Source organism: Lichenostomus cassidix, chromosome 3 (assembly GCF_008360975.1).
Source record: "Lichenostomus cassidix isolate B80296 chromosome 3, HeHo_3.0, whole genome shotgun sequence".
Classification (NCBI taxonomy): Eukaryota; Metazoa; Chordata; class Aves; order Passeriformes; family Meliphagidae; genus Lichenostomus; species Lichenostomus cassidix.
Genome location: NC_139483.1, coordinates 42,804,266 through 42,821,487, shown reverse-complemented (window position 1 = coordinate 42,821,487; position 17,222 = coordinate 42,804,266). Strand labels below are relative to the sequence as shown.

At 38.4% G+C, this 17,222-nt stretch overlaps 2 protein-coding genes across 2 annotated transcripts in view; one reads left to right on the top strand and one right to left on the bottom strand.

The window, feature by feature from the left end:
* Positions 1 to 11,899, top strand: part of TARBP1 (tRNA guanosine 2 -O-methyltransferase TARBP1) — a 33,812-nt gene extending 21,913 nt beyond the window's left edge. The window contains exons 18-30 of the mRNA XM_085055497.1: positions 62 to 261; positions 413 to 484; positions 1,635 to 1,755; positions 2,608 to 2,718; positions 3,292 to 3,441; positions 4,715 to 4,801; positions 5,364 to 5,560; positions 6,069 to 6,150; positions 7,462 to 7,633; positions 7,888 to 8,079; positions 9,019 to 9,143; positions 10,208 to 10,344; positions 11,519 to 11,899. Coding sequence (XP_084911623.1) covers positions 62 to 261; positions 413 to 484; positions 1,635 to 1,755; positions 2,608 to 2,718; positions 3,292 to 3,441; positions 4,715 to 4,801; positions 5,364 to 5,560; positions 6,069 to 6,150; positions 7,462 to 7,633; positions 7,888 to 8,079; positions 9,019 to 9,143; positions 10,208 to 10,344; positions 11,519 to 11,681 — 1,809 coding nt within the window. The 3' untranslated portion in view covers positions 11,682 to 11,899. The remainder of the gene's footprint in view (positions 1 to 61; positions 262 to 412; positions 485 to 1,634; positions 1,756 to 2,607; positions 2,719 to 3,291; positions 3,442 to 4,714; positions 4,802 to 5,363; positions 5,561 to 6,068; positions 6,151 to 7,461; positions 7,634 to 7,887; positions 8,080 to 9,018; positions 9,144 to 10,207; positions 10,345 to 11,518) is intronic.
* A 606-nt stretch (positions 11,900 to 12,505) lies between these two features.
* On the bottom strand, positions 12,506 to 14,348 carry COA6 (cytochrome c oxidase assembly factor 6). Its single transcript, XM_085055496.1, has 2 exons — positions 14,008 to 14,348; positions 12,506 to 12,978 (listed from the first exon to the last, which is right to left on the bottom strand). Exons 1-2 carry the CDS (start codon positions 14,149 to 14,151, stop codon positions 12,883 to 12,885), a joined length of 240 nt encoding a protein of 79 aa, XP_084911622.1. The 5' UTR covers positions 14,152 to 14,348; the 3' UTR covers positions 12,506 to 12,882.
* Between the last annotated feature and the right edge of the window lie 2,874 nt (positions 14,349 to 17,222).

Genomic DNA, 17,222 nt, shown 5'->3' with positions numbered 1-17,222 from the left:
ATTCTAGTAAGTCTGGTGTTTCTGAAAACTAGATTTTGAATCTTGTATTTCTTGTTTTCAGATAATTTTCAAGCTCATAGATCTGTCCACTACAAAGACTGGAGTCTTCAATGTAGTCCTTAGTCATTGTTGTCAGTCTTGGATACTTCCCGCTGTTGATGAGAGAAGTGCCTTGACAAATGCTTTCTTAAATGCTGGAAATTATAGTGAACTTATCACTGAGGCTTGTGTCTTTGGAACTGTATTTAGGAGAGATCAAAGGTATATTAAAAAAATACTTGTGATTTATATTTTACAATTTTGTGGGCTTTTTTTTTTCTCTTAAACTTTGAGCTAACTGTTGAAAAACTGAACACAAGTTCTGTATGCTATTCTGCTAATTTTCTTGCTTTGTGTTCTTTCATATCTGAAGACTCATTCAGGATGTGCATGCCTTCATAGAAAATCTTGGAGAAAAATGTGCAGCAAATGTTGTTACAGAAAGGTAATGATTTTGAGGATACATCTTCCAGTATTTGGTGTGAATTGTGTCTTTGTCTTGATTGATGCTGTGATAGGAAAGATGCTGGTTTTGAAGTCAGTTGCTTATCATAGAATATCTTGAGTTGGAAGGGACTCATAAGGAATATATTCATAACCTTTTAAAATACTGGTAAAAGGATTTTACATCACATTATATTCATAATTCAAATACAAAATGTAGAAAAATCCTAAGTGTCTTTAGGAAAATATATCCCACTTGCTAATCTGACTGTGGCTGAAATAATTACTTCCTCACTGTCTCACCTCATAAAAGTAATACTTTTTAGGATGCTGAGCTAATATATACCGTATTGTTGTAAGCAAGACAGTTAAGAAACTCAGCTTTTAATGCACCCACATTTTGAGCTTGGCTTTTTGACATTGGTTGCAGCCCTTTTGGTGTGTGTACTGCCAATAGGCTCTGCCTCCAGCTTTTGAAATGGGCATGTTAGCTACTGGATTGTTGAATTTTTCTATAGTTTCACTCTTATCTTTACTCAATGGAAGAAAGTCAGAGAAAAAGTTCTGACACATTGTATTCAGAAATGTTAGTAGTTGATAAAACCTGAGCTTTTAAAAAATTCTACTGCAATGGTACACTACTCCTGTATTTTCTCCCAAGAGCTTTTTTGTAATCAAATATATTATTGTGACAGTCTGCAGCTGTCACAACCTATAATGTCATTAATTTTACTCTTTCCATTAATTATTCTAAATGTCCAGAATTAACTAACAGGAATAAAGTGTGGTTTTGGACTAGAATATTTGACCAAACCATAAGCATAAATTTGTTGTTGGAAGATAACAGTTTATAGGCACAAAACTTCAAAAACTTTTTGATACAGCTTTTTCTATAGAAAATATTTTTAAACACCTACATGTTACTGAAGAACTCTGGATAGACTCAGGGTCAGGTTGTGAACTCGTTTTTTTCATCACCAATGATGAACAGATTTTGTAATTCTGGTTTTGGGTATTTGCAAATTGTCTAACTGCAAACAACTTGAGGGCTGTGTGTTCAAGATTATGTTTGTGCTTTTTTATAATTTAGGAAATTACCTTTATGTCTAAACAAGTAGCATTTGATTTTTGTTTTTATTAATATTTTACAGTACAAATCGAGATGATCACTACGTTCGCATTTGTGCTGTTAAATTTCTCTGCTCATTGGATGGATCCAATACCTTGCATAAGACGTTTATGGAAGACATTTTCATCAAACTACTTGATAAAGTAAAACTAATTTTCGTTGGTATATAAATGTAATGTTAGTACAATTAGTAAAATGCAAAGTGTTTACAATTATCAGGAGGCATTTATGGTTGTTTGTATAGCTTATCTAGATTTGCCAAGTAACACACTTTTTTTTGGTTATGAGACAGAAGTTAATTTGGCCAAACCAAAATCGTAAAAATTGCCTTTTGGGTTTATTTCTCTATTTTTGTGGATTTTTTGGTTTCCTGGAACATTATGCAAATTGTAACCCTTGTTCCATTAAGAGTCTTCCTTTAGGCTGCATTCTGAAGCACTGCATTTCACTTTTACTATTGCAGACTACCTTTTAAATTGAAAGAGCTATTTTCTCCTTAGGATACCTTTATAGATAGAGATCATGGGGAGGGTTGGGGTCTGATTTTCATTAATATCACAGCTGCTCATGCACTGGCAGTAGTCTAAAGTCAGTGGTAAATTACTGCAGCTGCTATTAGAACAGCATCCATACATTCTGTTTCTACTGAATTCCGCTTTTGTCTGAAAAACAAGGAATGGGTGGGTTCCTCATTCCTCTCAATTAAGTGCTAGAGAAAAATGATTAATATTTGTGTCGCGAGATTTGATCAAGCGAGGAAAAGTGAGCTTCAGAAGTGATTTGCTTACCTTATTTAATTATAAGCTTCAGCATTAATCCTTAATAAATTAAATAAATAGATTTCCCTTAATATATTAATATTTTCCTTAATATATTTCCTTAACCTTATGTTCAATGCTTTTCCTAGCTGTGCAGTAGAGGCTGCATTCTTAGTACAGAAAAGTGTATTTAAGTGTATTCAAGAATAGGCAATGAACCTTTTAATTTTCTTTTAGGATGAGCTGGTATCCAGATCTAGAATGCGCTATTACGCAAACTCTTTACAGCATAGAGTTAAAAACCGTGTATGGCAGACACTCCTAGTTCTTCTCCCAAAGCTTAACCAGGTATTGCCCTTCACTGTAACTTCTTAAAAAAATAAATGAGCAGCTACTTTCAAGAATAATTTTGTGTTCTGCAACCTGCATATGTTAAATTACAGCAGGGTTTGAAACCTGTGTCACCTGTGGCTGATGTGGATGTTCTGTGTAGTGTAGTAGAAGTTCTGTGTAGTTTCATTCTTTCAATCTGAAGTCATGGATTTATGATGCATTTCCAGAAGACACTGGAAACTGATTCTTGCTGGTGTGAATTTTAGGAGGCTAGATTGTTCCTGTTAAAGCTAGCTAAGAGCTTGGAGTGACTATCTGATTGAAAGCTTTTCATTTAGGAAAAATAGTGCTACTTAATGAGCAGTCAGGAAATTGACAGGTGTTGTTTTTGTCAAATGCTGCTTCATAAGGAAATATTTTAAAAGTATAATAAAGAAATTAGATGGTTCTAAAATGTTTTAATTTGCATATTAAATATATATCTAATATTATGATAAAGGTGAGGATGTTATTTTATTTATTTTTTTTTCTTCATGGAAATAACTCTAACAATATCCTAAATTATTACTTGATATTTTTTTTCCTTAGAATTTTTTGTGTGGAACTCTTGACAAAGTTTTTCAGGCTGGATTCAGTAATAATCAGGCATCAGTGAAATACTTCATAGAGTGGATTGTTATCTTGAGTCTACATAAATATCCCCAATTCCTTGATAAATTCTGGGATTGCTTTTGCTATGTAAGTAAGACCTTTGGCATTTGCTTGAAGTGTAATTTGAACAGAGAGGGTACAGTTTGTCTTCCCATACCTTATTTTCTGTGTTTTCCAGTCTTCCTTTAAAAGCAGTGCTTTGTTGAACAGATCAACTTAACTTGGAAGTGAGTGAACTGTAATCTGAGACATTAGAATTTAGAAATTTGTGACATATAAGTGGGCAAAGGAAAGTGAATTCCTCCAGCTGAGAGATTTCCTTTTATGATGTACTATTCTGCAGTGTAGATGCGGGCTGAGTAGAAGATATATGCACTTGTATCTCCCCCAGTGGGTAGGAAGACATTACTTGCAGTGGTGCCTCTGCTAAGCTCACCCTTCAGAAGAGTTACATGTAGATGTCTTCTTGCTTATCAAATAGCCTAGTTGCTACTGTCATTTATTTTAAAAAAGACAATAGAACAAGAATTAAAAATACATTTAAAAATGGAAACCAGTATGTGTATATATACACTTTTATTTCCCCAATACCAGGCAGGTTTTTAATAGTGGTTTTTTTAATACAGGTTTTTAATACTGAGACAACTTCACTTTTTAGTGATATGGGCTGTTAGAATTCATACTTTTTTTTAAAAGTGCATAAAGATGCCTTGTCATCCTATCTGAATTGATGAAAAGTACTATAAGGGCTGTAACCCTTAACTATTTCAGAGTTCCTTCCAAAAGCTCAGGCTGTTGGAATTGCTGTCATTTTAGTAGATGATATGTTGGATCGAAGTAATCTCACGCTGATGACAAATGTACTAAATCACAGTGGGCCCCATTCAAACCATCAGAGCAAGCAGAAAACACGTAGATTTATGAAAAAGGAATAGAGATGGTATTTTCAGAGGTCCTCCTGGTGTTGAGGAATATATTTAGTGCAGGTAGCTTGGTGTGCAAGTGCAGTGCGAGCTGCAGATTGAGCTCTGGGGAGCGAGAGCCCCAGGCAAGAGGCTGTGGAATGGTGCTGACCCTTTCCATTCCTGAGGGAATACAGTGAACTTGGGTTGAATTTTAGCCCATTTATGCCACTATATACTTCATTCTGATTAATGTGTTAGTAAAAAGCAAATAACATGTTAGGAAAAATGAAATTGTAATAATACCAACATTGTATTTTAGTAAATTTGGCTGTGGAAACACTTAGATTTTTAATATTGTGAATATTATTGCATGTGCAGGACATGGTGTGAAAATGTATAAGGCATAAAACCATTTTATATATAGATATCTCTTGTTACATTCTTTTTTACTTCAGGATGAAGAAAAGCTTAAAACAAGCATCTGCACGTTTTTATCAGTGTTGGCACACTTTGACATCATTCTTCAAAATACCTCAGAGAAGGTACATTTCTCTAAGAGTGTTCATTCTTTATTCACTTCCAATGCATACACAAGAGTTCTGAATTGAAAAAAGACTGCCAAACGGTTTAAAGATCTCTTTAATACCTACTTCCTACTAGTGTATCCTTTGTTATGCAAAACACTAACTCTTCCTGTCACCTCTGTAAAATATTTGCCTTATGAAAATAAGCTAAATTAGCAGGTGTTCTGGATTCATAGAGCCTGATTACCTGTGAAATTTTCTAGAATGCTACTCTACTTTTGACTGAACGTGTGGATGCACCTGGGTTTGTTTTCCTTGCTGCTCTTTTAATCAGAAGTGAGTAGAAGTTTCCATGTAAGCAGAATAATGATTTTTAAAGCAAATGAAATAATTTTCAAGAGACAGGTGGGGCTGTAGGTTTTGTCTAATGAGGTGGAAAGAAGGAAATTCACATGGTTTTGAAGCTTTGTACTTTCCAAAAGGCTGTCTTTTGAGGGACTTTTTCTTGGGTCACTCATAACTTCTGAAAGGTAAATTAAAACTTAACATAGAAGCAGTTTCTTTGTCTTTGATTTTTTAGAAGCCAGCTTTGAAGAAAGCCCTCATAGTTGTTCTGCAGTGGTGTTTCAACCATAATTTCAGCGTTCGCCTTTATGCATTAGTTGCCCTTAAGAAAATCTGGGGTATGTGCAGAATGCTGCATGTGGAAGAATTTGAAGCTCTGACACCAGTTATTGAATCTAGCCTTCAACAAGTAGAAAACATGCATGGCACAGGGTTAGTAACATTTTTTACAGCTTTACCTTGTTCTTCTGAGCCATTTGCAGCAAGTTAAATTTTCTAAAATGGCACTTGATAATTTCTGTGGGGTTTTATGGGTTTTTTTACATCTCTGTTTAAAAAGATGTTGGTATGGGAGACCCGAGACAGAAAAAAGCAGCAAAGGGAGGAGTCTTGACTTTTGGGTTTTTTTGACAGCTAAAAGCTGACACTGAACCACAGGCTAGTATCAAATTTCCTTTGGAGATCTACATGGGATATTTCTTGCCAATCTCCCCTGTCCTGATAATAGAATTTGGAGATGTGTTATGGGCCTTTCTTGAAACGTAAATAAAACTTACTTCCTAAATGCTGTTGGTTTTCTAAAAATGGATCCTTACTTAATTGTTGAAGTATTTTTTTTCCAATTTGGTGCTTTGTTCCAATATGACAACTGAAATTAAAAAAAAAAAAAATCAGCATGTTGCCTTTGTAATGTATCTTACATTACTTTCTGCACTTGCAGGAATGCCAGAAGGAACTGGCAGCGAATCCAAGATCACTTCTTCTTTGCAACATTTCATCCAGTTGAGGATTATAACCTAGAGGCAAGTCAGAGACCACACTATTGTTTCACAACTGTATTTTTATCTTTCTTGGTATCTTCTGATGTGGGATGAAATTATCAACTATTATTTCATTTAAAACCCCGAAAAATTACTTCACCTGAATTGTGATGGGATTTAGACTAAGATTGTAGCTTAGTTTTGCTATTTAAGATTGTGTTAAAAACGTAGGTCGGTTAAGAAAAGGTATGTGTGATAAATGTGCCTATCTGTGGGAGTTAATCAGGTTTTATATTTGTGACTGGAAAAATTCATTCTAGTAACGGAAGAGTGTCTACTTAATTGAGGTAGTTTATTAGGACTTTTAAGACATCTGTTTTCAGAAGTAACTTGAGGTTGCTTTGCTGGATTGTTTCATGTGAATGGGATACAAATATATCACTTCAGAGCACCTTTTCCAGCCATTCTTTATGCTATAGCTCAAATAAATGAGAGCTGAATAAACACTGAGGAAGGAAGGCAAAAATAAGGATGCAGATAAATATGAGAGATAGAAGAGCTAAGCTCAAAATACAATATAAACATGGATGTGAATGCGGTGTATGTTTTAGCAGAAACATTGCCATCTTTGAGAGAAGGAAATTTTTCTTTTTTTAACTGATCTTCTGTGAAATATCTTTGTGAATAGTTGAAAATAGTTGAAAAGTAAAAGAACAAGAGGAAAAAAAATACAAAGCAAGACTAATATTTGTGAAGCATTTAAATGTATTCAGGGTATATCTTCACCTTTGTCTTGAAGGGTACATTGGGATAAACAAAAAGTCTGGGTTTTAAACTGTTTGACTTACTCAGTCATGCCCTTGGGATGTATGTTTTTTCCTCCTTGATAAATCATGGCTTGCTGGCTGGCTGTGCTGAGTTGGGTTTTACCACTAGATTTTAATGCTTTTGGCTTTATTCCTTTTGATGTTAAATCAATCTGCATCCTTTACTAGAAATTTGTAATAGTATTTGAAGACCCTCTAGTGTTACACATACAAGATTTTCACTAGGCCTTTGTGCTGAGGAGCACAAAGTGAACTTCTTTGGTACTCTTCAGAACGGTAATCAGTGCAGACCTCAGGAAAAGTTTAGAGAGAGAATTAGACTAGATTTATGAAGATTTTGGATAGCAGTATAAGTGAAGCTATGAATATGGAGAGACATACTAGTAAGCTATATCAAGTACCAAGAAAAACAAGTATTAAAAGCATAGGAGGCTAGATAATAGACATGTTCCATGAAACTACCAGAGATTATCAGGTTTTGCTTGCATTAGTGGTTCTCTGCTGATAACACTGTGTTGCATTGCAGACAATATTTTACACGCTTCCTCGCCTTTCGGAACTTGCCGAAGATGAATGGCTCTCCCTCTCTAAATTTGACAGATTCACTGACATTCCTCTGCCATCAGCATTTCAATGGTATCATTCCCGAAGAGAACTTCGTGATCTGAAACCAAGTGACTGGTCTCAGCAAGACATGGGTAAAATACAGCTAATGTGTATTAATTTTAATTTTAATAATTTGCATGGAGTAGCTGTGTACACCTGTTTTCAATCTAATCACCGGTTTTCAGCTGAAGTAAACTTGTATCTATGTGAGCAGAATACATACCATAAAATAATAGTAGATGACTAATTGTATCTCCAGTATTACCATTTAGATTATCTTCTTTGCTGAAGCACTAGTTGCACTCCCACTTGCATATCCATATGAATATACAATCTGTTGTTACAGGTTCACATTCGGCTGAAGCAGACAGCCAGACAGAATGGACTGATGTTCAGAAAAAGATTATCCCCTGGAAAAACAGTACTCCTAGTTTAGACTTGGAAATGGCATTTCAGGATCGTGCTGCTAAACTTGGCAAATCAAACAGCAGATTGGTTGTGGTGGCTTCACTTATTGATAAACCTACCAATTTAGGAGGTAAGACTGATTGCACATTTTCAAATTTCTATTTTAGACCTTGGAGCACACTTAGATAATAGATGCTAATTTCATTTTATGTTGATAATTAGAAAATTATTTACTGCTCAGAAAAATAGATCATTATCCCGAAAAACCAGCAGCCAAAGAAAATACTACCTGCTTCAGAGAAAAATGTGTTCTATAGTTATATTTTAAGAGAAAAAAACAGACACATAGCATGCATTAATTAAATAGAACTTTGCTGTAAATCATGGTGAGTTTCTTGCTGATTTTATATTTGCTATAGCTGAGTTTTTCAACTGTATATGCAGTTTGAGGAAACACTTTGCTTTTTCATTTTTTTTTCTGTAACAATTAAACCAAATCTTGTAAACCTACTAGATTCTCATGTCTGTTCGAACAGCAGAGTCCCATTTCCTGATTAAGATTGTCTTCACGATGTGTCAGCTGTGACATAATAAATTGTGCAAATATTTTATTGTCATCGTGTTTGAGGTTGTTAGCAGTTTAAATAAGTGCAGTGAGTAATGAAAAGCCCACAGACTAGTGCTGTCTGCATTGTAATGCTGTTTTGTGTCATCCTCTCAAGCCTTTTATTTAACAGGTATTGGATTTAAAGCTTAAGCTTGTGTGTGGATGTGTCTAACCATCCTTCCTTGCTAAGGCTTGGACACTTAACCCCTTACATTGTGTAATTAATATTGTAAAAGCGTGTTGTCAGACACAATGCTTTTCTAATTTTTATCTAAGTTACAGAACTTGTTTTTTCTTGTAATTTATATGGAACAAGGTGGGGCTTGGAACAGACCTGAAACTAATTAAAAGTAGATGACCAAATTTGCCATTTATCATTTGCATTCTTTGTCATTTTTGCTTGGTGTTCTGGCTTGGTGGTTATTTTCTACACAAAAATCACTTTAATTCTTGGTTTTGTAGGTTTATGTCGTACAAGTGAAATCTTTGGGGCATCTGCACTAGTTGTTGGCAGTCTTCATTATATACAGGATAAGCAGTTTCAGCATCTGAGTGTTTCTGCAGAGCAGTGGCTCCCCCTGGTTGAGGTGAATGGAAATATTTTAATAGCTAAAAAGTGTACTTAGCATCTTCAATTTGCCAGATGCATAGTTCAGAGTCTTACTTTATCTTGAAAAAGTGAACTTTTTGTTTAATGGTAGCTCCTGCTGTTATCTCTGACACTTAATCTTGTATATTTTGGGTCAGACTTATAAAAAAGAATTTAGAAAATACTTACAATTTCTTGTTGCTGTGATAAACTGATTATGTGAGCTGTCGTTGTTACATCTTACTCTGTGTTTTATAGTGGTGTGTTGGAATTTGTTTATAAAAATTGAACAGCACTTCATTTATCTCACTTGGTCCATTGTTTTTGGTAACTTTCATAGGGATAATCTTTGAGTTTGCCTGAAGTTTACTTGTGCCAAGCTTTTAGAACCTCCTATCTCTTATATAAATGAGATTATCAACCTGTATGTGTAGTGTCTGGTAGAAAATATTTTGGTGATATTTTGTAACAATCAGTTTTTCAAGATCAGCTCTAAGTAATTTGAAACATTCATTGCAAATTTTTTATTCAGATGGACAGATGTTGTCATGCCTAATCTCTGTACAGAAGTGCACTGATGGTAGAGCTGCTGTTGCATGAAGAAATAGGCATTTTAACACAAATTAGCAGTTTAGAGAGCAGGATGCAGAGAACTAAGAAAGTCTTCACTTTGAGCTATCACAAGTTGCAGTGCGGTTTCAGTACTGCCTGTTATATTGTGTTGGGAAGGATTTCCATGTTAAATAACAACTATGCACCCTGCCCCTATGCAAGAGTGATTCTTTTCCATTCAAATGTGAGGCTAGTAGCTAGCTGTCAAAAGCCTAGAAGTGCCTTTTTCACTGTACTGGTGGGGGTATTTTGTGGCATTACTTAACCTCTTGTGGGGTTGCTGAAGAGCTTTTAAAATGTTAAGCTATGTATATGGACAAAGTCTTCGGGGGTAAAAGTTATTAATCTAAAAAGTGTCCTAGTAAATTGGGGCTTTTTAGAGTAACTTCAGAAGTTTACAAAAGGTGATATTTAAATATTTTTATATTTCTCTCCACATTTAATGGACAGGTGAAACCATCTCAGCTTGTTGATTATCTACAGCAGAAAAAAACAGAAGGCTACACTATTATTGGTGTGGAGCAGACAGCTAAAAGTTTTGATCTTACAGAATATTGCTTCCCAGAGAAATCACTATTACTGCTGGGGTAAGAACACACACTTTTTTGTAAATCTACTTCTTGCAGTCCATCTCTTCCTCTAGTCAGAATTTGGCCATATGGAAACCAAGTGACACTGCTAACAGTGATTTTAGAATGGGAAATGATAATGGAAAGAGTGGAGCTTGGCTTTGTGTGCTAAGGACCAGGAGGTATTGATAGCTACTGAATGACCCTTCTCATATTTAAAAATCTATTTTAATAATGGGTGAAGGGAGCAGCAGTATGGGTTGTATTTTTCTGGGAGTGCTAGAGATATCATCTGTTCAGTGCAGTTATACAGGGCCCTGTATGTGTGGGTTGTGGTGAGCTCAGTGAGGAGGAGGCTGCCTGTTTGCCCTGCTGAACTTGGTGAGGAGGGCTGGAGCAGACTGACTGCAGAGCTGGGACATGATTTAAAATTCAAGGGTGAGGCACAAGATGAAGTAGCAAGTTTTTGCAGAGCATTGGACAACTTCAGAGAAAAGCAGTAATTAGTTTCTGTAAGCAAACAAGCCTCAGATGTGATGTGATACAAGGGGGAGGCTATATAAAGAAATTTACAGTGAAACATGTACAAGTCAGAAAGCTCCTGGCACTGCAGGGCTACTGAGCAAGACCAGGACCTGGCTATCCTTATAGGACAAAGTGAGGAGAAATAACTTTTTTCCAACGTTTTTTTCTGTAGCTTGTCTTCAGAATGGAGTTCCCATAATCACTTTGTTCTCTTTTAATTACAAATGTTTTAATTACCTGTAAACTTCATTATCTTCTGGTGTGCTCAGATTTGACATTCCTTCATGCCAAGACCTGACTGTAAACTGGGCAGTTGAGCTTTCCTGCTGTGTCAGGAGCTTTATACCATGGTCATTTCACTATATATGGAGCTTAAAAACAAAAGCAGAGTATCTTATTTTGGGTGCTCAGGTACTGCTGGACCAGTGAACTGAAAACTGGGTCTTCCACCTGTTTTTCTACATCAAAATTAAGTCAGGTCACCCCATGTTTTTCTTTGTATCTGTAATGTGTTACCGTTTTTAGAAAATGCATTTCTTGTCATCAGTTACCATCTAGGCAGATGCAGCATTTATCAAAAGGTATTCACATGCTGTTGTGACACTGGTTTTGCTTTCTGGAACACACATGCCCTCTCTGATACGAGTTACTGTTTCTCCTTTACTAGAAATGAACATGAAGGAATCCCAGCCAACCTGATCCACCATCTGGATGTCTGTGTGGAAATTCCTCAGCAGGGCATTATTCGGTCACTCAATGTTCACGTCAGTGGAGCTCTGCTGATCTGGGAGTACACAAGGCAGCAAGTGATCAAGCAGAAACAACAATAACTGCCCAGAGTCTCCTTCGTGCCTTACTGTACAGCTGGATGGCTTCCTACGGTGCTACAACGTGAAATGCTGAATAGATGAGATACAAACTCAGGGTGAATGAGGATTCTAAACTTTTGCATGTTCTATTCTCTCTAGTGTTCAGAGTGACTTTTAAATGCCTTAATACTTTACCTCCTTAACTTGTTGCATTGGAAATAAATACTATTTATATTGCATGTGGCGTGTGTGTGTTTTTTCTGCTATTTGAACAGCAGCACAGTCCTGGGAACAACCCCAAACTCAAAACACAGGATTTTTGCTGCAGTTACTTAGGTTGTGGTGACTCTGCTTGAAACTGAAGTCATGCCTTTAGCCAAAGTATTTAATGATTTGGAATCATTAGCATCTAGATATACTAGATTATATGATTTTTGGAAGGCAACTTCACTTACATAATTACATTAAGTGCTGGCCCTTGTTCAAATGCCTTCCACAGTCAAGTTTACTAATCCTGCTGTAAACAGTCTGTACCTTTAAATGAAGCTGCATCAGTAAGACAATCAAATTAGACCAAAGGTGAGAATTGTGATAAATAACTCTCATACTTCTAGCAGAGACACTGACTGAAAACCACCAATGTAAAAATTCCTATTGCTTATAAAAAATGATCATACTCAAAACTGGTAAATTACATATCATATGCACAGGATGGTTTAGCTCTTCTAATGGCCACTGTTGCATAAACTGATGTCTGACTTAAACAGTATTTTAAAATAATTTGAAATACTTGGTAAATGAGAAATACAAATTACATTATACCACCCACTGCTCTGACAAGAAAGGCAAGTTGGAATGGACTTTTTTATTTTAGGAAAAAGCTGGTTCACTTACTGAAAAACAAATTAATTTTCTCTTTAGAATATGTACATTGCAGTATTAAATAATCATTTATGCCTGTAACACAATTTTACTCATTATACATTGAAACCCTTAAATTTGTGAACAACCCTGCTCCACATTTCTGTGACTTAAACCCATCAAAAAGCTGTCTATGACCATATTTTTTCCAGACATGTGAAACCTGGCACCAAGCAGAGCAGTCTGTGTTTCAGGGAGACAGCCACATGACCAGTTGCTGCACTCAAGCAGCTTCTGTTGTTTTCTCTTGCTTCTTCCTTCTGTAGTTATTCTCACTTGATTTATTTTGAAAGCAGAGTTCCTAAGACTTTCCAGCAGCTTCTGGAGGACGATACCCTTCTGTTTCAAGCTTTTTTTTATATTTTAAAAAGTCTCTTCTTTTGTCAAAGTGTTTAACCTGTTTAAAAAAAGAGAAGACGTTTATTAGAAGAAACTAACAGTAAGGGGCTTTGTGTAAACAGTCTTTGATCACTGAACTTAAACAGTATTTGATACACTAGTTAGGAGTTTCTTCTGTTGAAGCAGAAGACTAAAGAGTGGCATGTTTCGTTTTGGGGTTTTTTTACCATTTTGAAAGTGAACATCAGTTTCTTTAGGTTTGCCACCCTGTTACTTCATGAAGACCTTAAAACTTTCTCTTATAACTGCTATGAACAAAAATTACTTGTGATGCAAAGGTAAGTCCAGCAGCTTTTCTATGGTATCACAGCCTATATAATCTCCAAATTCAGTGCCTAGAGCCACTGATGTTCACGGTGCAAAGCCCTGCACATGAGACCATCATTGCTAGAGCTATACAGCAGAACTGCACTGTTTAAAGTGTTGGTGCAGCAGCGGTGAAGGTGCTTGGGCCTTTTAGCTGACTTCAGTCTGCTCCCTGCAACAGGAGCTGTTCAGCCCCTCACACACCACTGTTACTAAGGGGCACTGCCTATTAAAAAAGGTAAGAATTATAGCTTGAGCTCAGGAAACTAAAAAAACACGACTGGGTTACGTGCAGGCAGGTGGCTTACTGCATGAGAAAAAAGGTATTTTTTTAAGGTGTCAGATGCCAGTCTTAAAATGCCATATAACTGTAAGGCATGTGTGGCAGAGCTCCCTTCTGTACTGGCATTACTTCTTAAAGGTTTCAAGTGTCTTCTAAAACTTTTTTTTTTAATTAAACAATAATCCTGTGTGCCTATCTGGAAGTTTAAGACTGTACTTTCCCTTTATGTTATGCCCTTAACACCGCTTTTCAGAGCTCCCGGGCCCGGCAGCGGCACGCTCAGGCGCTGTCCTTCCCCAGCAAGCCAGCAGTGTGCAAACCAAGCTACGCCTGGCAAGGCTGCAGGGCTCTCTAGGGAAATCTTCAAGCTTCCCGCGCTCTGCACCGCAGGAAGAGGAGCTGCCCTCCCCACCCCAGCTGCATCCCGCCGGGGCTCACCCACTGCTGCGGGCAGCGCGACTCGAAGGCGCGGCGCAGCTTCTCGCACTTGGAGGCGTCATCGCCGTGGCTGTCCAGGCACTGCCAGAACTCATCCCGGGCCCCCCAGCACGCCTTCCTCTCCGCCATCGTGGGCGCCGCCATCCCGGCTGCCGCCCTGGACACAACACAGGGCGCTGTCTGAGCGCTGCCTGCCCCTCGCCATGCGCGGCCCCGAGGCTCGGGGCAGGCGGTGCCGCCTGAGGGGGAGCCCGCCTGAGGCAGAGCCCCGCTCGGCCCCTCACGGTTCCGCACTCACCGCCCGACAAGGTCGCGCTCCGGAAGCGATCCCGCCGCTTTCCCGGGCGGCCCCGGCGCGATGGGCGGAGGGATGTGTGTCCCGCCCTGCCGCCTGTCCCGCCCTGCCGCCTGTCCCGCCCTGCCGCCTGTCCCGCCCTGCCACCTGTCCCGCCCTGCCGCCTGTCCCGCCCCGCGGTGCAGGCGCGGAGCTGTGGGTACTCCAGCGTCCTCCTGTCCGCAGGCTTCCCCCATCCCGGGCCCTCAGGGCTGCTGTGACCCCTCAGGCGCGGAAGATATATTAGAAAGCATTATTTGAACGATGTGCTTTACTCTACCTGACTTTTTCCCGGTATCACCCTCTGTTCTTTAGCACACGATAGAGAGCTGATCTCGTGGGTTCCGTGCAATGCCTTAGTGGATTATCTGTTCAAAGAAGCGAAGCGTCTCTGCTTTCCTTGTGACGCATAAGAAAGACATTTGAATAATATCAGCGTGTAAAGTGTTTGGGGTCAGGAGCAGTTTCCCTGGGGTGTTTATAAAGCCCTAGGAGCTGCAACTCAAGTAAACAATAATGCTGAGCAATGGCACAAAGCTTCAGGCTTTGTTAATTTAATGAATTGGAAAAAAAATCTGAGGGCACTTACAGCACTGTAAATTTGCCACACTTTAAATAGCATAACAGTAATACTATAATGCTAATAATTTATACTGCTAATAATAAAAACGTAACTGGGTGGAGGGCTGATAAAGATAGCTCATCCGTATCGTGCACTTTGGACAGTTTTCCTTGCAGCATGATTCCTGCTGAGGGCTGGTCCATGGATTTCATTCAGCGTGAGCAAACCACTCGGGAAAGTTTTTTTGGACTCTGTCACTGAGTCAAGCCGATAATAAAAACTAGAACAACTGGTTTACCCCAGTGAAAGAAAAATGTGCCCAAAGTCAGGATGGTAAAAGAGCAAGAGAGGCCTGGGGGCAGCCGGGTGCCAACTGAAGCCTGCAGTGCTGCTGGAGAGCATCCAGGAGCTCACTCTGTTTCATTATTTCATTTGGGACTCGGTGGCATTTCCTCATGGCAGCCCTGTAAGCTGAAGAATTGTTGGTCTCCTTTTATGCATCAATTCCACCTGGAAACATGGAGCAGTTTTGAAAGATAAGGCACATGTTCCCATAGTAACACACTGCAGTTTTGGGAAAAGTGGCATTTTGGCAGCTGGGAAGAGCCTAACTGTGCCAGCTGCTGAGCCCTCGGCAGCTCCCAGACTGTCCTGGCAGCTCCCAGAACATCCAGCAGCTTTCCTGGGCGTTTGCTGGTCTGGTGTGTGAGGTGCTCGGCAGCCAGTTCAGGGGTTGGATGAAGCTGCCGACCGACCTTGAGCTGTATTTTCTTCCTGAGCAAGTGACAATGGCTCTGGTGGTGGTTGTGGGTGTCCTTTCCTGGTTCTTCTTGCAGGTGGCTCACTCATCTTGATACATGAAAGCTGTGTTAGGAGAAGGCAAAGGACTTGAACTTCTTTAGCAGAGCCCCCTTGTAAATCAGCCACGTCTGGAGGGGATTTTGTTTGTCCAAATGCCCAACCACCCCTTTGGAAGGGATACTCTTTGGGAGCAATGTGAGTGTGACTGCTGCATGGTATATAACACTTGCCAATGTTTTCTTCCCTGCCTATTTGTTTAAACATCTTCTGTTTGCTGCATCATGATAGGTAAGAAGTAGAAATGCAGTCATTCCGTTTCTAATAATAGAGCAAGGGGTTTAAGGTGAGTTAAAGTTACTGCAAAAATCGAATTTCAGTTGTTTTGATGTTGCAAGGAATTATTATGGAAGTAAATTTGTATTATAGCTTACTTAAGAACCATTTTGCACTCAGGCTCTTGCAAAGCAAGGTTTTACAAGCATGAATATTGTAAAGAAAATTATTGGTAAGTCTCGAGACCGGAACATGTGATAATGGAATGTAATAATAGGAAATGTCAGTTGTGTTTCAGATTTCAAAATTTATGGTGCATGTAAAGTTGTTTAGTTACTGCATTCACAAAACAGAGGGGATAATGTGATTATATATAATTAATCACAAAGCCCAAATAGCACATCTGGGATATTTGTGATAAATAGTTTATTATTTAATGACCTGTAGCCTGAAAACTACTCACTGGAGACAGTTGTATATAACTCTGTGTAATGGATTTTAAGTAAATTTAGTGATATGGTTTTAGAAAGTGTATGAATTAAAAAGTACACAGATTTAGCTAATACATTTTTAATGGCAATATTTCCATTTGGTTAAACTGCTGTCATAAGGAGGTGGAGGTTTCTTGTTAGTTAGCCAATTCCAAGTATTTAACTTTAGTGTTGTATTTTGGGAAGGGTGCCTGGGGAGTAATTAATGGGATATTTATAATAATAGGCTGAGGCTATGTTCTATAAAGACATGATGCTGGAAATACTCCAGATTTGTTAGGTGTGCTGGTTGCCACTGGTGAAGCCTTTGAATTACATTTCCATGGAGCAGTTAGTGAGATAGATGTTAAAGAAATAGATGTCAGTTTCCCACTGAAACTCTTGCTAGCAGTGTGTCACATTGAATCGTGTGGAGTTCATACAGTTGTTCAGCTCTTAAGCTCTTTTGTGCCTGTTCTTGCTAATTGGGATAGGGCCTTCTGTGTGCTTTGCCTTCCAGTTAATGCCTAACAGATCACTCCTCACCTACAGCCTTGCTAACCCTGTATTTAATTGAAATGTGCCTGGCAGATTCTTGATTTGTAACTATAATGATTTCTCCTTTCACTTTGGAAGCAATTAGTATGTTGTAGGTGTCCCTATGACCAATAATAGAAGCAATCCTTGAATGCTGTACTGTAGCTGTGTGCTTATACTGGGAGCTCATTTAATTTGCTTTTCTTTCACTGAAATATTCTGATATATGATCCTTTAT